Source organism: Nelusetta ayraudi, unplaced genomic scaffold (assembly GCF_046127955.1).
Source record: "Nelusetta ayraudi isolate G7.1 ecotype Tasmania unplaced genomic scaffold, CSIRO-AGI_Nayr_v1 ptg000039l, whole genome shotgun sequence".
NCBI classification, from domain to species: domain Eukaryota; kingdom Metazoa; phylum Chordata; class Actinopteri; order Tetraodontiformes; family Monacanthidae; genus Nelusetta; species Nelusetta ayraudi.
Window position 1 is genome coordinate 1,205,334 of NW_027466089.1, and position 19,723 is coordinate 1,225,056.

At 42.4% G+C, this 19,723-nt stretch overlaps 4 protein-coding genes across 7 annotated transcripts in view; all 4 read right to left on the reverse strand.

The window, feature by feature from the left end:
• Positions 1-134: 134 nt before the first annotated feature.
• hnrnpaba (heterogeneous nuclear ribonucleoprotein A/Ba) lies at positions 135-3,769 on the reverse strand. 2 transcript variants are annotated; one of them, XM_076032942.1, is made up of 9 exons: positions 3,683-3,769; positions 2,972-3,200; positions 2,374-2,542; positions 2,126-2,284; positions 1,885-2,016; positions 1,708-1,789; positions 1,450-1,602; positions 1,256-1,341; positions 135-814 (listed from the first exon to the last, which is right to left on the reverse strand). In XM_076032942.1, exons 2-8 carry the CDS (start codon positions 3,184-3,186, stop codon positions 1,271-1,273), a joined length of 981 nt encoding a protein of 326 aa, XP_075889057.1. In that variant the 5' UTR covers positions 3,187-3,200; positions 3,683-3,769; the 3' UTR covers positions 135-814; positions 1,256-1,270. The 2 variants fall into 2 exon arrangements, with proteins under 2 accessions (XP_075889057.1, XP_075889058.1); XM_076032943.1 differs by lacking the exon at positions 3,683-3,769 and adding an exon at positions 3,315-3,457.
• A 2,435-nt stretch (positions 3,770-6,204) lies between these two features.
• Positions 6,205-9,083, reverse strand: nme5 (NME/NM23 family member 5). 3 transcript variants are annotated; one of them, XR_012927477.1, is made up of 6 exons: positions 8,290-8,563; positions 7,791-7,996; positions 7,181-7,281; positions 6,970-7,088; positions 6,647-6,824; positions 6,205-6,321 (listed from the first exon to the last, which is right to left on the reverse strand). XR_012927477.1 is itself a non-coding variant. In XM_076032947.1 (6 exons), the coding sequence occupies exons 2-6, from the start codon at positions 8,413-8,415 to the stop codon at positions 6,741-6,743; spliced, it is 636 nt and encodes a 211-aa protein (XP_075889062.1). In that variant the 5' UTR covers positions 8,620-9,083; the 3' UTR covers positions 6,426-6,740. The 3 variants fall into 3 exon arrangements, 2 of the variants coding, with proteins under 2 accessions (XP_075889062.1, XP_075889061.1); XM_076032947.1 differs by lacking the exon at positions 6,205-6,321 and adding an exon at positions 8,620-9,083 and having other exon boundaries at positions 6,426-6,824; positions 8,290-8,415; XM_076032946.1 differs by lacking the exon at positions 6,205-6,321 and having other exon boundaries at positions 6,426-6,824.
• Positions 9,084-9,220: 137 nt separating this feature from the next.
• Positions 9,221-12,270, reverse strand: rack1 (receptor for activated C kinase 1). Its single transcript, XM_076032945.1, has 8 exons — positions 12,059-12,270; positions 11,401-11,572; positions 11,059-11,206; positions 10,696-10,791; positions 10,434-10,544; positions 9,874-10,014; positions 9,544-9,654; positions 9,221-9,332 (listed from the first exon to the last, which is right to left on the reverse strand). Exons 1-8 carry the CDS (start codon positions 12,165-12,167, stop codon positions 9,267-9,269), a joined length of 954 nt encoding a protein of 317 aa, XP_075889060.1. The 5' UTR covers positions 12,168-12,270; the 3' UTR covers positions 9,221-9,266.
• Positions 12,271-13,970: 1,700 nt separating this feature from the next.
• The window catches only part of LOC142892703 (uncharacterized), a 113,989-nt gene continuing 108,236 nt past the window's right edge, over positions 13,971-19,723 (reverse strand). The window contains exons 18-31 of the mRNA XM_076032950.1: positions 19,192-19,245; positions 19,000-19,044; positions 18,821-18,901; positions 18,689-18,742; positions 18,207-18,281; positions 18,087-18,113; positions 17,945-18,004; positions 17,787-17,858; positions 17,645-17,671; positions 17,489-17,542; positions 17,303-17,389; positions 17,036-17,131; positions 16,857-16,895; positions 13,971-16,070 (exon numbers count right to left, since the gene is read on the reverse strand). Of these exons, the coding sequence (XP_075889065.1) occupies positions 16,020-16,070; positions 16,857-16,895; positions 17,036-17,131; positions 17,303-17,389; positions 17,489-17,542; positions 17,645-17,671; positions 17,787-17,858; positions 17,945-18,004; positions 18,087-18,113; positions 18,207-18,281; positions 18,689-18,742; positions 18,821-18,901; positions 19,000-19,044; positions 19,192-19,245 (822 nt within the window). The 3' untranslated portion in view covers positions 13,971-16,019. The remainder of the gene's footprint in view (positions 16,071-16,856; positions 16,896-17,035; positions 17,132-17,302; positions 17,390-17,488; positions 17,543-17,644; positions 17,672-17,786; positions 17,859-17,944; positions 18,005-18,086; positions 18,114-18,206; positions 18,282-18,688; positions 18,743-18,820; positions 18,902-18,999; positions 19,045-19,191; positions 19,246-19,723) is intronic.

The following is a 19,723-nucleotide window of genomic DNA, read 5'->3' on the forward strand; positions in this document are numbered from 1 at the left end:
TGCAGGAAGTGGAGCGTTCACCCCCCAATTTTCCATGGAGGCGTCCAAGACTTAACACTATTTAGGACAAGCAAGCCATTTACCAAGAACAAAATTAACATTAACTTTAACAAAGAATAACAAAAAGATCCATGTGTAATATAAATCAAAAGTTTATTTCTATCAATTTGCCCAAGACACTAGAGGAATGAGTTTCCAGTGATTGAGGGAGTACCCTCGGACAATAACAGGCTTGCATGGAGTTGATTAACACTTGTAAAGCCACTTAAAATTGCAAACATGAGGGAAGAATCTCCTTAAAAGCTAAAAGAAAAGGGGGAAAAAAATATATGCTGGTTGTCTTTGTCTACTAGACCATTCCGGAAACATTCACTTGACTTGATTAGTTTCAATCCCTTATATAGCTTCATCCCACATCTGAAGCCATGCAACACGCATCCAACACTCAGCACGGGTGAAAATAACTAAAGTTCTAAAAACACCAAAAGGAAAAAAAGCAAATGTGTTTTATTTGAGAGCTTCAAAAGCTCTTGCTCATCTGTAAATCCAGTAGACATGTAAAAATACAACCATACAATACATTAGATTCAAAAGGTACCAAAAAGTACAGTAAAAATAACACTTCCACCATTGGAAATGTAAATGGACACAAAACAATATAAAATAAAAAGTGGAAAAGTGACATTTGCTTCCCCAGTTCCTCACTTGATCTGTACAAATGGAGCATGAGTCCAAATTTCTGCCAACTCCAAAGGAAAAGCCAGAGTCCATGTTCGCTGTGGTCAGACCATGATCTTTCTTATTTACTTTTGACCTTAAGAGAAAAACACGGTGTTTAACATTACTGAGAAAAAAAAAAATGTGGCATGCAGTTACACAAAGACAGACGGGTGTATGAATGATTTTGGCAGATTGGTGAATGGACAGACACTTTTGGGGGGGGGGGGGGGGGGGGGGGGCAAAGGAGACACGGCCAGTAGTTATTAAACACCTAGCATAAAGGTGAAACAGAGCCCTCACTCCTCTCTCAACCGCCACCAACTCAACCCTTATTGATCAGGTAGTGTTTGTAGAAATGCATCTTAGCATGGCTGACAGATGGAAAGATTCCATCCTTAATGACAGACCCCACACCACGGACTATTAGAACCCCACCAAGATGCTAGAATGGATTAAGAATAGATGGACTTTGGGGTCAAAAGGCACCAATGGTTACTATGTTGTTATACTACCACGGATGATGCAAAATGCATACCTGCACTACGTGTGATCAGTATGGCTTGTAGCTATTCTGGTGGCCTCCACGTCTTGGAGTTTTCCCATAGCTTGTATTGCCCTGGTCTGGAGGACAAGAGAAAAAGGGACTGAGTTCTTCTGTACAACAAGGAGGACCAATTAATTAAAGCTTCTCTTATTCGTTTTCTTTCTCGGGGGGCACTTATCGCTTACTGTAATCATAGCCACTCCCATAGCTGTAATAACCAGCTGGGTAGTCATAGTTGCTGTAGCCACCATATTGATAGCCCTGCTGTCCGTAGCCATAGTTCTGGTTGAATCCGGGGTTCCAGTAGTTGTAGCCTTGATTCCAGTTACCGCCCTGGCCTAAAAACAAGCGAGGTCTATGTTACAACTTACACATACTTAGAACTGAGGTACCTTCTCTACACAAATTTTAAAACTCGGAAAATCAATCAACACTTGACTTACGGGGCCTGCCTTGCCCATATCCACGGTTTCCATACTGCTTCTGCTGGTAGACCTCCTTGGGCTCGGCTTTCTTGATTTCACACTGAAACACAACAAGAGAGCATGCAGCATTAGAAGGATGAGAACAATGCTCAGCAGCCACATTCGTCTGTCGGGTGATGAGTCATATGTCAATACCTTGCTTCCACCGACAGTGTGGAATATTTTCTCCATAGCCTTCTTGACGGCAGCATCCTCCTTATATGTGATGAAAACAAATCCCCTCCTTTTCTCAGTCTTTGGATCTTGTGGAAGCTCAATGTTCTCAATCTACACAAGATGGAAAAATAAATGCTTTTAAAACAATCACTTTTACACATGCCCGTTTCTTTTTAGAAATGCACAGTTCATTTAAAAACAAATAAATAAATAAAACTACCTCTCCAAAGGCCCCGAAGTACTCCTCAATGACTTCTTTTGCGGTCTCCGGGTTCAGGCCTCCCACAAAGATTTTTTTGACTGGCTCCTTCTTTATAGCCAAAGCTCGCTTGGGGTCAATTACTCTCCCGTCCAGCTTGTGCTCTTTCTGTTCCAGCACCTTAGAACATATGGATAGTTTTAATATAAATAAATAAATAAATATGTGTACATCCTGTGCAAATGTCCTTCCAAGCTTTTTCCAATCACCTTCTCTACACTGGCAGCTTCTTTGAAGAGGATGAAGCCGAAACCTCTTGAGCGGCCAGAGTTCTGGTCTATCTTGATGGTGCAGTCCGTCACTTCTCCGAATTTACTGAAGTAGTCCTTCAGATCTTTCTTACTCGTGTCCCAGCTAAGACCCCCGACAAACATTTTCCTGAAGACAAAAAAATAAAGAAATCAGAACGGGACGGGGAAACGTTCGAACGTTAATGCAAGAATTGTTACGTAGAGGTTCTACAAGGCAAATGAATGGGGGGTGGGGGTCGCTTAAATGTACACGCTGTTCCAGGACACATGTTAGCTCATTGCTGCTGGTCGGTAGGCTACAGCCAATATGCGATCAATCGGTTTTGAATTAGTCGATAAATATGGAGAATGAGGAACGAGTAAAACCCCCAATCACATTCAAAAATACGCGAAAACATGCTACGTTTGATCGCTGAGCTAGCGCCCATCCCCCCCTCCCTCCGCTCCGCAAATGGCGCCAACAAAGGCCGGTTGAACAAAGAAACACGGAGCGCCGCGAGAGCTTTTGCACGGAACACTTCCGTCATTGTACGACATTAAGCTATTTAAAACTCACCCGGCATCCTCCTCGCCTTTGCTCGCGTCGATTTGTCCACCGTCATTTTCGCCGTTTTGTGAATTGCCGTCGGCGCCGGTCGCGTCGTCTTCACCGCAGTCATTCAGGACATTCTCGTCGCTTCCCTCCTCGGGTTGGCCGGCTTCGTTGTTTTCCTCCTCGACTTCGTGGCCATTCTCAGACGTTTCCATGTATTGCTGCTCTACTTCAGACATTTTGAACTACGTACCTAGGAGCAAAAATGGGGAGAGTAACCGTGTAAATTTCCCGGTCGTTACATAATCCGTCATCATACCGATCACGCTTCGCCATTAACATGGTGCCAATGCTTGCATTCCCCCACCATTTTAGCCGGCACTGTAGCGTTCCACACGCACAGGTAATAGCCGTGTGTTAAGTTGCAGATGAGGCAAAGGGTAAACGTTGGACCGTAACCTTCCTCGACCGACTCTGTTCAAAAGATACATTTGCTCGACACGTTGATATGAAAACCTAACCGTCTGTTGCACACTGATAACAGGAGCCCGGACGGTACAAGTGAAAACGGCAGTTACGTAATGCAGACAACGTGCTTTTCTCGTTTTCTCGCAACAAAGTAAAATCAAATTCACAAATACAACTTAAAAGACAACGCCATCTAAAACATTACCCATTTGTGGCCGTGACAAGGCAAAATCTAGCAACATTATTTGAGAATTAAAAAATGCTTACTGGTCACACAACCGGAGAGCGCTCTTCAAGATGGATTCTCCCACACGACGACAACTCGTGGTTGGTTTTCTAGAACCGGTGGACAAAAACGACTATTCAGCGAATACGCAATCTGATTGGATAGAAGACGCTTTCGCTCAAAGTCTCAACCAATTAGAATCATTTACATGCTTTTTCTCAGCCCATGTTCACGCCCTCAACTCGCAGGAAGGAAATGCTGTTTTAGCTGTAAATGGAGATACTTGCTATGTTTTTAGCCATTATTACTTTATCGAAATAAACAGAACGTCGCCGTTTACAGTTAGACCACATTGCAGCGGCGTCAATAACTCCCATTTTTATTTTAATACGTTTAATATATTGATATGTAGCGTTCATCGATTGCAGCAAAACTACGCAATTAGTTCTGACTTTAAAAAAACAACAACAAAAGACAAATGTTAAATTTCTTGTACCCTCACCATCACTGAAAAACTACGAGAGATTCTTTGAAGCTTCTGTGACATTGTTACAATCATTTTGTCGTTCTAGTTTAAGTTTACATTTTACAGTTGCTTCTGCTCACCTTATCACTGGACCTATCTACAAAACAGTTTTTGTTGTTGTTGTTGTTGTTTTTTTTAATGTGCATTTTAAATAATCTTCGGTCCCTGAATGCACGATGCACTGATATGCAGAGCTTATCATTCCGCTACATTTGATAGCATTTTACTAAGTCACAAAACAACCGTCACTTGTTTGGTCTCCAGGATGGAGAGCACAACACACAACAGACCCACTGGATACTAGTTTTTGTTTTTGTTTTTTTTTTGGTTGTTTGTTTTTCTAGTGTATAGTTTGTTTGTTAGCTCTTTTTTTTTAAAGGAAGAACAAGAAGAAATTCTTCACAAAGAGTTTTAAAGAGTTTTTTTTTTTTTTTTTTTTGACAATGGGTGTGTTTTGGACCCAATTGCAGTACAGCCGACACACAGATTGAGGAGGCATGGAACTCACATTTCTCTGCCTTCACAAACCGTGAGTTCTCCAACAGTCGTCGGAGGACCGCTTGGACGTGGTGGACATGATCCTCCTTGGTTCTGGAGTAGATGAGGATGTCGTCGAGGTACACAAAAAGGGATTTATTGAGCATGTCACGGAGCACGTCGTTGACAAGGGCTTGAAAAACGGCAGGGGCGTTGATGAGACCAAAAGGCATGACTAGATATTCGTAGTGCCCTGTGGGGGTGTTAAAGGCAGTATTCCACTTGCCCCCCTCCCGGATGCGTACCAGGTGGTAGGCGTTACGGAGATCCAGCTTGGTGAAGATGGTAGCTCCTTCCAGGAGTTCGAAAGCCGATGAGAAAAGAGGGAGAGGATACCGGTTCTTCACTGTAATGTCATTCAGGCCCCTGTAATCTATGCAGGGTCTTAGGGTCTTGTTCTTCTTCTCCACAAAGAAAAATCCAGCACCAGCAGGGGAAGAAGAAGGGCGGATGATGCCAGTAGCCAGGGAGTCATTTATATACGATTCCATGGCCTGTCTTTCGGGTGCAGACACAGCATACAGACGACCCCGTGGTGGACTAGTGCTAGGAAGTAGGTCAATGGCGCAGTCATAGAGACGATGAGGAGGAAGTGAAGTGGCCTTGACCTTACTGAAAACCTCCCTGAAGTCAGGGTACTCTGCTGGAACATTGATGAGATCAGGAGATGGGATAGCGCTGGTGGCGGGTTGAGGAGCGAAGGCTTGCTTCAAGCAGATTCGATGACAGGTTGGACTCCACCCCGGGATGGACCCAGTTGCCCAGTTGATATGGGGGTTATGACGACGGAGCCAGGGGTAACCTAGAACGAGAGGGATGCAGGAGGATTTTTGGATATGGAAACTGATCGTCTCATGGTGGTTCCTAGAGATGAGCATCTGAACAGGCCTTGTCTGATGAGTTACAGTCCCCAGAACATGGCCATCCAGGGCACTGGCAAAGATTGGCTGGGGCAACAGGATCCTGTCTAGCTTGGAATGAGGCTCAGGCTGGACTGTGTCGCTCCGATTCAGCGGTCCCCCACAGACGAGCTCTTCCAGTGAGATGGTTGATGGTGAAAGCCACCCTGGCCTCCTCTGAAGCGAAGGTGTGCGGCTGCAGCGCAAACAGGATCGAGCAGTTGGTGAGGAAAGGGTTGCAGTTCTCTGGATCCACAGCATAGCACACTGGGACCCCGCCCCGTGGCTCAGGTGCAGATACTGGCAATGGGGTTCTAATAGATCAAGGCCGTGCAGTGGGGGCTAAAGTTGACATCCGCGAGAAGGCATCCGAGAGCTGTTCAACCTGTGCGGTTAGTGCTGCTATTACCTGTTGCTGGTCTGCAGCAGCTTGGTGGATCTCGCCAGTGGCGGAGGCAAGCCGAGCTTCATGATGATGGACACTCTCCACCTCCTCCAGGCGTGACTGTGGTGACGCTGCTTCTGCTAGGTCCTTGTTGTGGCCAGATTGTACTGAAACGGTTGTGTTTTGGACCCAATTGCAGTACAGCTGACACACAGGTTAAGTTGAAAAGTGTCTTTAATCAGGAATCAGGCAGGACATCAATAATCAGGCAGGACAGTCGCGGCAAGGTTGATGACCGTCTTCAGTCTTGAGTGCAGAAAGGTTAAAAACAATCTGGCAGGGAATGAGTGGCAAGCAGGGGTTTTTATACATAACGTCCAAACGGAAACAGAATGTCCAAACTGTGACAGACAATGACCAAAAAAGGTAAAATAGTATCTTTTTTGCATTGATATTTTTTAATTTCAGAGGACAAATTGCAAGAACTGTTCCCAGGAACAAGCAACACTAGCAAAATGAATGAATGGACCAATTAATTAAGCTATAGACACAAATCTCACTGTTATTACAAAAGGTGATATTTGTAGTGTTATTGTACAAGCAAGTTGATGAGCTTTACAAATTAAAGACACTATGTGTAGGAGAAATGCGTCATCACCTTCTTTCACTTTCAATTGAACAGACATTTTCTAACAAAATGAAAGTGTAATTGGTTTTGAAACAACATTGAATGAAACGTTTATCCGCTGGCGTCATTCTGCTTTCTCCTCAGTGAAGTCTTCAGATACTTTTGGCACGTTTGGATTATTTTTGATCAGCCAATCAGCAAGCCAAACCTAAAAAACAATACGTCAATACGTAAGTAAGTATTTTTAGGGACAGTGAAACATTTGTATAGTAACATATTCACAGCAATGTCTTACAATAAGTGTATTTGACCACCTGTATGAATTGTAATATTCAGCTGCACAAAGTACTTACACAGGGATTATGTGGCTTGTGCTTGCAGACCTCAGTGAGTCCACGCAACAGGGTTGGATTAACATACATACTCAAATATTCATCAATTGCTTCTCTGGAGGGGAGGGGTTCGATTAAGGCTGCAGACAGAGGGCACCCAGGACACATGGTTAAAAAAAGGTGTATGATAATGTGTTTTTCACAATAAATTGTATGTGTGATGACCACTTACAGTTCGGAAACATGAATTTGATTTCCCTCACTGCTGCATCAACAGATGTGCTGCCATGGAGTGCATTTTGCAACTCAGATGTGCCATACTTAGCCCTAAGACTTGGTGGGGAAAAAATGGTTGAAAAGATGTGAAGAGATTTTCGTAAGCCTTACAGAGATTTAAAGATTGGAATGTTTCACAGTGTATTGAATCTGCATTGTAAATTGACAGCATACCAGAGTAATAACAAATACCGAGGCATTGTCTTTGAAGCATGTAAAAGATAGCGATTTAAACTGTTTTACGCAATATCATCTGTATGCCTCTATTACACAGCACTCCAGGTTGACAGATTTGCAGTAATTTTAGTAAGTAGTGTGAAGAACGAAAGGTTTTACTATTTATCGTTTGTTTGGTCTAAGTCATTATTATTATTATTTATTTTAAATTCTCAAAAAAAAAAAAAAAAAATACAGTGGCAGAGGATTGGCCAAAATCTTTTCTTTTTTTTTGACAGAATAAACACCACTAATGCACCAGTGTAAAATAAAGTCCACTTTATGAAATTCTTTGTAAGAATGCTATGTGAGCTGTTTTACATTTTTCATCTTTCACTCTAGTCACTAACCAATCTGGATGGGTCTCTCTAGCCTTGATGCTATTTGTAGGCCCAATGAGGAACTTCCAGAATGCAATGGCATCGTCGCGGGCAAGAGTCAAGGCGAGGATGGGGCCTGAGCACATGAAGGCAGTCAAGCTGGGGAAGCTAGGTGTTCCATATAGCTCTGCATAGAAGTCACTGCACTGCTCTGGACTTAGTTGCAGGCGCTGCCTCTGCCAAGGAGATATGTTCACATTTAATTTCAAATGTCACCAGCTAGTTAATGATTAGTCAATCTCAAAACTGTTATTTTCTTTTCCTAATATTAATAAACATGTTTAATGTGATCACCTCAGTTTAGCCCTTTAGAAAACAAGACAGTTTCTTGATACAAGCATTATTTCTTTATTATTATTATTATTTTACTTACGGCTGTTTTGAATAAACTATAAACAACCCTTGACTGCTGGCACATGATTGAAATTATGAAGAAAAATAAATTATATACTTTGCAGTCTGAACCAACCTGCAGAATAGTGAAGCCTGATTTCAAGATGTCGTCCTCAATCTCCTCAGCTCTGTGGATGGCATCTGGCTTGATTAAGGCTAGAGTCCTCTCCACATAAATACGAGGACATAAAGTTGGTTCCATCTTCCCGTTTATTTAAAAAAAACAACAAAAAACCCAAACCAAAAAAAAGTACACGTATCGTTAGCATAGGGCTAACGGTGTTGCGTCAAGTTGAATTCAGTCGGTTGTGCATTAAATGAAAGTAAATATTTCCGTTACGAGTAACCGATTGAGGCTGAACAAATTTTGAAAACCTCAAGTCATAACTGCCAAAAGGCTATCTACCTTGTTCTACTGTTTACTACGGTTGCTAGGAGACCGATGCGCCACTTCGGCAGAACGGAGACCATCTCAACGTGAATTGGACACAAGATCGCCATTTAAAAAGCACTTTCTTTGCTACAAACATTCTGAGATGAAAGTCGTTTTTTTACATAGAATATTCAACATTCCCAGACGGGAAATGATGACGCAGAATTTTTGACCAGGAAGGCATAATGGAAAGAATACAAATCTTCCCCCAGGCTACAACTAAATTTAACGACACAGCTATATAGTCATCAGTATATCACTTAAACAAAGATACATCACTAATCCTTTATATTTGGCTTTGCTTTTAGAGATGCAACATTCAGGGACAAATGTTTTCTCTATATGATCTCAAAAGACAACTGTGACCTTTTACAGTATTACATTATTTGAGTAACCATATCAGATTTTTTTAAAGTATGTAAACTGCATTAAAATCCAATCATTTTTAGACTCCAATTGTAATAAATCGTTATACTTGACCAATATGGCAAACAAAGTTTCATTGCAAACATTACAAAGTTTATTCAATTGTTCCACAAAGATGTAAAATTGTTGAAACGAGACAACATACATGTTCTTTTCAAAGTCTTTTTATTTAAAGATTCTTGGTGGACAAGTTCTTATCGGGTTCCAATGGTGACCTGCCACACTCTGATCAGGTCGTCAGTGTAGCCGGCAAACAGAGTCTGTCGGGGGGAGCAGAAACACACAGACTATAAGAAAGGATCCATCATATAGTTGAAGCTCAAATGCTGATATGTGCATCTCATGGTACCCCTCATATTTGCAGGACTGTCATCATGTGACATCAGGGATAAAAGTGAATGGGAATAATCACCGGGGTTTATCATTAACCTTAAGTATAGGAACGGACAACTGTTGAGTGGTGAGATGTACCTGTCCATCAGCAGACCATGCCAAGCAAAGGCAGTGTGGTGGCTCAGCCTTGCTGTTTGTGCTGATCACCTCCTGCCTGAGCTCATCCACAATGATCTTGCCCTCCAGATCCTTGATGCCAGAAAGCAGCAGAAGAAGCAAAAGGATTAGCGATTGCTCAAGGTAACAAAAAGACCAGTGAGAAGTAAATGTTCACAACAAGTAGTATGGTCAATGCAAGAGCTCAGAAACAGCCTCTTTTATCATCAAAGTAGTACAGCTGGCATTAAATGTAACATCACGGCTCCATTTACCAATCCTTAAGCTCTAAAGGAAGAAATAATAAATTACCCAGATCTTGATGCTTGGGCCAGTGGCAGCACACAGCCAGTAACGGTTGGGGCTGAAGCACAGGGCGTTAATGGTGTCGCCGCTCTCCAAGGTGTACAGGTGTTTGCCCTCATTCAGATCCCACAGCATGGCCTGGCCATCCTGGACACAGAAATCACACAGATGTTAACATTTCTGCAATAGTCCAAAGGTTAATACTTTCATGTGTTTTTTTTCCCCAATCCTTGCTTCCGTTAATACTCAAGACTAAATGCAGATTCTAATTGAAGAAGTTGAAGTAATCGTCTTACACTAGAAAACATTGTAGCAAATTCTAATGCTTTTCAACGAAACCATATTTGTGGTATAATTCAGTAACACAAATTTGAGTGGAGCAGCAGTCTTGAAAAAATCTTGACTCTGATAAATAGTTGATTATAGTATTGAACCTGGGCAGCAGTCAGAAACAGCCTCTTTATCATCGATAAGATGTCTTTTGAAATGTCATCATTGCTGCAAACCTGTAGTTTTACACTGCATGAGAATTTATAATTAAAAAAATAAATATAAATCTTTCATACCCTTCCACCAGAGGCACAGAGGGAGCCATCAGGGGAAACGGTCACTGTGTTCAGGTAACCATGGTGGCCAAGGTGGTTGGTCTTCAGCTTGCAATTAGCCAGGTTCCACACCTGAAAGGCAAAAATACAGTATTAACCAGAGTCACCATGACTGTTACAAAAAACATAAACTATAGAAGTTGTTAACCACATCATTGATATTTTTTTTTAAATGAAATCACCATACAAGACTTGTAAAGTAAAGTTAAAGTCATAAACCAACCTTGACAAGCCTGTCCCAGCCACAGGAGACAATGATGGGGTTGCTGCTGTTGGGGGAGAAACGCACACATGAAGCCCATTCAGAGTGGCCGTCATCCTGAAAGAGAAGTGCATACAAACTATTACAAGACATTATGAAAGTGATGCCATTTTGTTTTTTCGGCCAAGACATTTTTATCTTTATTTCTGTATAAAGTAAGCATTATATGCAATTAAACATTAGCTCTGCAGTTTTAGAAAACAAATTTATAAGTGTGCGAACGCAGTAAATGAAAGGTAGGTTGCGATTCTTCAAAACTACATTGCTATAAATCTTGTGTCAGTAACTGAGGCTCAGAAAACATCAACAAGGCTGGGAAGTTACCTGGATGGTGTATTTGCAGACACCAAGAGTGTTCCAGAGTTTAATGGTCTTGTCACGGGAGCCAGAAACAATCTGGCGGTTATCAGCAGAAAAGGCCACACTCAAAACATCCTTTGTGTGGCCAACAAACGTCCTGGTTGTTTGACCACTGAGGAAAAGAACAAACAGAGCATCGTTGGTGATCAAAACTGTTACAACAAAGACACACACACAAGAGTCACTGCTAAATGCAGGTAGGGCAAGTTATGGTCCAAGTTGCAAAGCTCATTCTGCTACATGGAGCAATTAATAATGGAATTCCAACACGTGAGCAGTTGAATGATCTGGCCCTCCTCCACTTACCTGCCGAGGTCCCACAGGCGGAGGGTCGAGTCCCAAGCTCCTGACAGAGCAAACTGACCATCGGAGGAGATGACCACATCACTCACAAAGTGAGAGTGGCCCGTCAGGGAGCGCTGGGGGATGCCATAGTTGGTCTCATCACGGGTCAGCTTCCACATGATCAGAGACTTGTCTGGGAAATAAAGACAAACCTTGCTTACTTACCTAGCATGATGCTAATACTTATTCGATTTAGAAGTGCACCTACACCATGACAGCTGGCCGTAGACCTAACCGGAAACCCGTCACAAATGGACACAAAGGCGGACTATGCGGCCAACACACCATAATTACTGCAAGCATATGACGTGAAAATCCTCGCGTGTTTAGACACAGAAGGTCTGCCTTCCAGTCCGCGTGTGTAGCACAACCTAGGTGGCGTTCATGACAGCGCTAGCTCGCTGTGCTAGCCGGCACTTCCTCTTGGCTTGTGTTGATTTCGCCGTTTTTGTAAAGAACGAGAGTACGAGAACGTTTTGTTTCCTGATACACAATAATTTTAATAATTCATCTCCAACTTATACCAACGTTGTAACGTCATAAGTAGCTAGAACAGTACACTGGCTAGCCGGCTAATGCTACACAGCCATGTTGGCAGTGCCGGCGGGGGAAGCCTCACCTCTTGACGCCGACAGAATCATGTCAGGATACTGGGGCGTAGTAGCAATCTGGGTGACCCATCCGCTGTGACCCTTCAGGGTCCCCCGCAATGTCATCTGCTCGGTCATTTTTACCAGGTTTGGCAGTGCCTTTTACCAGGATGGGTTCGGATTTTTCAGCGGTACTGAAAATCCTATGTCCTCATCGCATCTAGGCACAGAGGAAAAGGAAGTGCAACCCCGGATGCAAAAGCTAAGAGGGGTGAACAGCCCCCGCAAGGTATTATGGGAAATGTGGACTTTATCATTTTAACCGTATCAACAAACCTGCATGTGAGGTGATTGTGAATGCGAAGATGTCGATATCAAGTCGCACCTGCGGTCACAAATACTAATGAACATTGCATGTTTTTTTTTTTTGCGTTTTTAATGAATGTGCTCCATGATGTATTTTTAAACGTTCACACACACACACACACACACACACACACACACACACACACACACACACACACACACACACACACACACACACACACTGGCTTTATCATAATTCCTAAAACCTCAGACATTGTATCAAAAACACCAGACCAGAAATAAAAATTTTGGGGCACAATGCATAACTATGAAGATGGATTGCAGTGGAAGATTTGCATTTATCACACATAGGTGATACTTCTGGAGATATATTGTGTCATTTTTCTTTTGAGAAGTGGAGCATGTGTATAATATATATTTTACATCATTCATTCATTCATTCATTCATTCATTCATCTTCTATATCCGCTTATTCCTATTCAGGGTCACGGGGGTCTGCTGGAGCCTATCCCAGCTGTCTTAGGGCCAAGGCAGGGTGACACACTGGACAAGTCGCCAGTTCATTGCAGGGCCACTATTTTACATTATATATATTACAATTTTAAATTGAATGAGACAGTTTATTTTACGGGCGACACGGTGGTTAGCGCTGCCGCCTCACAGCAAGAAGGTTGTGGGTTCGATTCCAGGCCTGGGACCTTTCTGCGTGCGTTCTCTCCGGGTTCTCCGGCTTCCTCCCACACTCCAAAAACATGCATGTGAGGTCAATTGAACGTTCTAAATTGTCTGTAGGTGTGCATGTGAGTGTGAATGGTTGTCTGTTTCTATGTGGCCCTGCGATGAACTGGCGACTTGTCCAGGGTGTCACCCTGCCTTCGCCCTAAGACAGCTGGGATAGGCTCCAGCAGACCCCCGTGACCCTGAGCTTGGGACTAAGCGGGTATGGAAAATTAATGAATGAGTTTATTTTACTGTGTGGGCATGTGTTAATCTTCTCAAGGGCACTGTCAGATCATGTGTAATCACATCATCGCAACACATTTAAAACCCTTCTGATTCCATTTAGAAAAGTGTCTACCAAAACCAGACAGGGCAAAAGTTGGGTCAGGAAGCAACATTAAATATGCAATTCATAATAGTGTATAACAATTCAGTTTACATAAATATAATATTTGATTTGTTTAGTGTTTATATTAAAAGCACAGTTTGATCTTATCCTGTATCATAGTTTTTTTTCCCCTTATAAAAAAATTCTATTAACCTTACAACAAGAACATGGCAGATTTGATCCTTGGGCCTGTGTGGAGTTTTCATGTGTTTGCAAGGGTTCCGTCCACGTACCCCGACTTGCTCACACAGTCTAAAAACATGCACGTGAGGTAAATTCTGAATTCTGTTCCAGCAAATGATTGTCTGTCTTTCTATGTAGCCCTTTAATGAACTGGTAACATTATATTGTATAACCCTGACTTCAAGTGAAGACACCTGGGATAGCCTCCAGCACCACCTGTGATGCGCAGTGTAGTAGAAGCAGTAATATAAAAATTGATAGATGGGTGTTGCAGTTGCATTGCTTTTTGATGTTATAATGTTAAATAAATTGGACTCAACGAGTCTAACATGAATGCTGTTTAATGGACAAAAACACACAAAATTTGAGATTTTACATGTTTAGTTGACCAGATGTTCTACATTTTAACTTTGTAATTACAAAAATAGCTTAATTCTTTTACAATCATATACACAACCAAAAACATCCGCACAAACCCGGACTAATACTGTGAGTTGCTAAAATAACCAACTGAATTGAGACCCTGTGCCACATTCTAAATCATGAAGCCTTCATATGAAAACTGGTAGAATCTGCAAAGAAATAACATGTAAAATTAAAGTGACAGTCATCAATCAGATTCCAGTCAAATAATACTAAGAGATTTGTGTTTTTTCAGTAAAATGTAAAAATTTGCATTTTAAGAATTTACAAAATATTTTATGCCAACTCAACAATAATCTTAAAATATTCAACAAATACAAATGTTGGTGCGATGGATTCACTTGAGAAAGGAGTTATGTGGTTAAAACAAACACATAGCATAGCATGCTATGCAAGTAACATAAATCCTTCAAAAGGTAAAATATTTTGAAAGCAAACAATGTAAAAATAGTTATAGCAGATGGAAGGTTATATTACAAATCATAAGAGCTTAAGAGAGGAACTATCAGTGCTGAGATAAATGAGCTGAATCCATATTCATCATTATTATTATTCCTATTATCCATAATCAGATGGCAATTTGCAGGCCAGTGTTGATGTTTGACTTTTAAAAGAAAGCCAGCAACTTTGATAGTTTGACTAAGGAGGAAATAACACTGCTACCTCATCATCACCTTTGTCATGCTTGTATTGCCAAAATATCTGAAGAAAATATATTTTATTTATTTTCCATGTTTGTAATAACTATCTTTAAAAGGCACAGAAATGCACACGAGTAGCTGAAGATTCAAAATAGGCACATTAAAGTAATCAAGCAACACAAACTGGCAGCTTCCCTCTGAAATACCGTATCACCAAAAGGCACCATTAAAACCCACCTGACATCAGACAAATGTTTTGTCTTAAGTGTAAAAAACATGTAAAAAAAACAGAACAGTTGAAATATTGTGACAGTTGACAAACCAAGTTGTATTTCTGTATGAAAAATTAACACTTTCCTCAAAATCACCCATGTCTCATTAAAAAAAAAAGAAATATCTGTCTGTTAGTTCTTCAGTACAAATCACTGACACCTTTCTATTAAAACAATAAAAAATAATAATCACACATTGAAGTCAGCAGCAAGAACGACGTCCACTTTTGTCCAGAGACACTGGCAACACCAATCACACCTGTCCTCATCATTGATTCAAGAAAAACAATCAGTGAAAATAGTTACACTTAAAATTAAGAACGAATTCATTTGATTTGACATCAATTGTCAAGGCAAATAAAACACTGATTGATTCTTAATACTGTAAATAATTCCTTCGGATCTGGCCTTGGGTTCAAAAAAAAAAAAAAAAAAAATACATCCACAAACATGGCAACGCACAGGAATGAAGAAAATTGGTAGAATAAAGCAAGATAGAAACACAAACATGTCACAAGAAGATGTCACTAATGAGTGGACTTAGTTTGCTTTGTGTTTTATGTTTTTTACACACACAAATATAAAACTGGTAATTCTTGTTTATTGCATTTTACTGTTGTTTCATAAGGCCACAAGTCATACAAGCTGTAATGATGCTAGACAACGCTTTGGCTTTCTTTTTTCTTTCTGATCATGCACTTCATTAGTAAAGATCTTTAACAACAGAGCCACACAAGAGATCAACATTTTCATCGCATCCGTGCGGTGAATCCTTCCTTATGTGCCAGTGACGTCAGGGATTCCCCCTAAAATGAACTGACGGGTGACCAAACTGTCGCACAACATCCTCGGCGACAGTTGAGTCTCACTTTCTCGGTGTGGAGATCAGACTGAAATGCGGCGCTCTTCGTCGCCCCCTTCTGGGGATCTCCAGAAATAAAGATCTGAGTGTTGAGAACGCTTCCCTCTCTCGCTCGGTTTTTTTTTTCTCTCTCTCTCTCTCCTTTGTCCTCCCTGCACAAATCCCTCAACATCTTCAAGGCTGAGAGAGGCGCTTGCGTTTGAGCTTCTCCCTTGTCATCTCCTCCTTTGTGAAAGTAGAGAGATGATAAAAGATCACCGACTCGGGCACACCTGCCCATCCATCCATCCAACCATCCATCCATCCATCCATCCATCCATCCACAAGGCCAGGTCAGTGACTGCACTGCTGCGTCCATGCAGCCTGCAGGGTCTCGACCAGGAAGCCAAGTCAAGCACTGTTAGTAAGGCAGCTAGACCATCGAGGCACTCCAACAAAGTCATCTGGAACTGTCCTTCAATGTCCCACATCCAGCTGATTTTCTCCGAAACGAAGCCACACTCACAGCAACTCTTAATTAATAATAATAAAAAACGAGAGTTTTTCTTGCACTGCTGATTGAAATTTGTCCTTCTTAAAAAAAAAATCTCAATATATTATAGACATGTTTACGAAAGATAGGAGATGGGCTGTCGATGGAGTATTTCATTTCCAATATATACCGCGTCGATATGTACAGATTCCATGCTGCTGGTTAATCATCACTGCAAAAGAAGAAGAGCAGGCGTCACATATGGCGGAAATGCCGCCGACACACATGCCATGAATTAAAAATCAAAACAAATGAATTGTCAAAAGTGTTAATGCTTTTACATCAGCAGCCATACACACACTGTAATATACTCACAAAATGCTCCTGTTTCAAAATCAGAACCAAGCAACGAAGTTATTGTTGGCAGTCTGTGAGTAGTACACTCTGCTTTTGCTTTGTTCCAGATTATGTTAGCTTTTTCTGCATAATAATTAGTATAATACAGAGTATAGTTTAATAAATGTGACCATAATGCATACCTTGTGCCAGCAGCCTGGTATGGGAAGTCCATCATGTCCCTGCATGGGAAAGAGCGGCAGCGCAGGGTTAACAAAGATAACTCTCATGTTGACACTCATGCTTTGAGGGGACAAAAAAAAAAAAGCGACAGACGATGCACATCAAGTGATAGAAGAAGAAAGATGCAGAGATACTGTACCAGAGGACAGGGGCCCTCAGGGGCGGAGGGATACAAAGGTGGAGGGGAAGAGACGTTACCCTGTTCAGACAGACCTTTAGTGTCGTCATCACAACCCTGCTAGTCGGATCCCGTTACGCAACGACAGAGTGAAGAAGGAAGGAAAGAAATCAGGGAAAAGAGACAGAGCAGTGAGAGAAGACAGAAGACAGTTGTCTCAAAGGTGGAAGAGTGATGGACAGGTGAAGCACTAAGATTCACTAGTGCTTGTGAGCTGCGGTGACGTACCACAGGACATGGCTGGTCCAGGCCTGGAGGACCCTGCTCTCCCTTCTGGCCCTTCAGCCCTCGCCGTCCCTGTCCTCCTCTGTCACCCTGGAGGAGACGAGGTGTGACAGCAGAGACAACGTTGGCATGCAGGTGGTTGCACTTCAGCGATAAACAGCCAAATGTCTTTCCCCAGTGCATCCTCACCTTCTCTCCTCTGTCCCCCCGGTCGCCCCTCTCGCCCTTCACACCCGGAAAACCCTGAACACAAATACAGATCGCAGACTCGGTTAGCAGCAGAACACAGGTTCATGGAAATTCTCTTAATTAAACCTTCATGATCTCAATGAGTTTGAAGCTTACATCTAGTCCAGGCTCCCCTGGTCGGCCCTGAATGAATCGAAACAAAACACATTAATATAAGACACTCAAAATGTGTTTTTATTATCCAAGAAGCAACAGTCACACAGAGAGATCTATTCAAAACGTCTATTAAAATGCAAACCTTTTCTCCCTTCGATCCTGGCAGACCGACTAACCCGGCTGAGCCAGGTACACCCGGTGGGCCGTGCGATCCCTGCAGGCACGGAGCATCTTCATCACTGTTCATGTTCAGGTGCATGGTGAGCATCAGAGCAGCAGCAACTCCAGTGTGTCACTTACCGGGGCTCCAGGTGCACCGCCTTCTCCTCTCTCTCCCTTCATTCCGTATCCGGGCTCACCCTGCAGTAGAACAAACACAGACACTCAGCACTGACACTGTCACATGACCTGGGAAGTCTGGGCCAGTTTGGGCCAGTCTTACCTTAGGACCAGGCATCCCATGCAGGCCCTGGAAAATTAGGACGCACACACTGTCAATTGCTTAAGATACACAGCGAAGCCTCGTCAAATGGTCGAAATGGGCGACGATGCTCGCGCTCACCATTGATCCTGGAGAACCGGTGTGGCCTGGTGGGCCCGGTGGGCCAGGGGGGCCTGGCTGGGAAATCATCTGGATCTAGAAACACGGTTTAAACAGCAGAAATCAAACAGAGGCCCAGAGCTGACAGTGGATGAATGACACCTACTTTGTAGCTGCAGTGAAAAGACAATGTAGAGCCACTGACTGCATTAGTTTCCATTGTTTTTAATGTCAAACTTTCATCTGATGTCGCAACTTTGGTGAGTGAAATTGTTTGTGATACTTAATATCAGTATGAAAACCCTGATCGCTAATGGAGCTTTAAAATCAATGGCAGCTAAAATGCTAACAAACTAATATATGGATGACAGTTGATGTAGTTTTTGTGTGTTTGCACTATTTTATTTGCATGCACTAGTTGCGTTGGCTACATGCATTCAATGCCAGGTGAAGAATTGAGTGTGTGTGTGTGTGTGTGTGTGTGTGTGTGTGTGTGCACCCACCAGGTTGTCGTCCATTCGGCAGTCACCTTTCTCTCCTTTCTGTCCGTCCAAGGCCTGAATCAACCACAGCAACATGAACTTTCAGCGGCCTTTGCACTTGAATGATTAAAAACTCAAGCTATGGCTACTTACAGCAGGCCCAGACAGCCCCATCTCCCCCTTCTCTCCTCTGTCACCAGGAGGGCCCTGCTCACCCATGTCCCCTTTCGGTCCCTGCAGAGTAGGAATGCAAAGGGAGTTCTAAGGTTCAGCCAATAATGTGCACAAACAGTACGCAGTCAGTTTGATTACACTGCCTGTTTAAACTGTACCTTTTCACCATCAACTCCTGCTGGACCAGGTAAACCAAGCTCTCCCTGGGATAAAAAAAACAAAACAAAAAACAAAGAAATTGATTCACGTATCTAAGATGAAAAGAGTGAATACTCACATCTATCTGTTTTATAATGAAGCCACAGTGTTTGTTAAAGGCAGGACGGAAGGAGGGTAACGGGGTCCCTGACCTTTTCTCCTGGATAGCCTGGGAGTCCAGGTGGCCCAGGTGGGCCAGGTGGTCCCTGGGAAAAGACAAAAAGCAGCATGATGAGATACAATTAGACGGAATTGAAAACCCTTTTCTGATCGTGGTCAAAAGGGGACAATGGCACACGGTCACCTTTCCAATTTGAACCTCGTCGCCAGTACGCAAAAAACAACACTGTGATTGTGATGAGCTACTTGGCCCTGTTATTCATTGTTATATTCAAATTCTTATAATAATAAATAAATAAATGCCCCAGCAGATTCACAAAGTTGTAGAGATGTGACATCTGTGATTAAAAACAACAACCAAAGAATCACACGGTTTCACCATGACGCGCGGACACAGGCCAGCACACATCACAACAACAAGGCAGGGGAGGGGATTTCACAGTGTGTTCCTCTGTTTAACAGTGTTGCAGCTTGAGATGGTTTTATTTAGAAAAGACTGAAGTGATTTGGGTCCCGCATAATGACCTGAAAGCTTTTGTGAGTCTGTTGATCGTTTTGATGCAC

Coding starts and splice junctions, on each gene's coding strand:
- hnrnpaba (XM_076032942.1), bottom strand. CDS start 3,186: ATGTCTGAAGTAGAGCAGCAATACATGGAAACGTCTGAGAATGGCCAC. Junction 2,543..2,971: donor AAAGGCGAGGAGGATGCCGG/GTGAGTTTTAAA, acceptor TTTTGTCTTCAG/GAAAATGTTTGTCGGGGGTC. Junction 1,342..1,449: donor TGGGAGTGGCTATGATTACA/GTAAGCGATAAG, acceptor CTTGTCCTCCAG/ACCAGGGCAATACAAGCTAT.
- nme5 (XM_076032947.1), bottom strand. CDS start 8,415: ATGGAACCAACTTTATGTCCTCGTATTTATGTGGAGAGGACTCTAGCC. Junction 7,089..7,180: donor CAAATTCATGTTTCCGAACT/GTAAGTGGTCAT, acceptor CTCTGTCTGCAG/CCTTAATCGAACCCCTCCCC. Junction 6,825..6,969: donor ACAAGCCACATAATCCCTGT/GTAAGTACTTTG, acceptor ATTGTTTTTTAG/GTTTGGCTTGCTGATTGGCT.
- rack1 (XM_076032945.1), bottom strand. CDS start 12,167: ATGACCGAGCAGATGACATTGCGGGGGACCCTGAAGGGTCACAGCGGA. Junction 9,655..9,873: donor GCCCAAGCATCAAGATCTGG/GTAATTTATTAT, acceptor TCTGGCATCAAG/GATCTGGAGGGCAAGATCAT. Junction 9,333..9,543: donor CATGGTCTGCTGATGGACAG/GTACATCTCACC, acceptor TCCCCCCGACAG/ACTCTGTTTGCCGGCTACAC.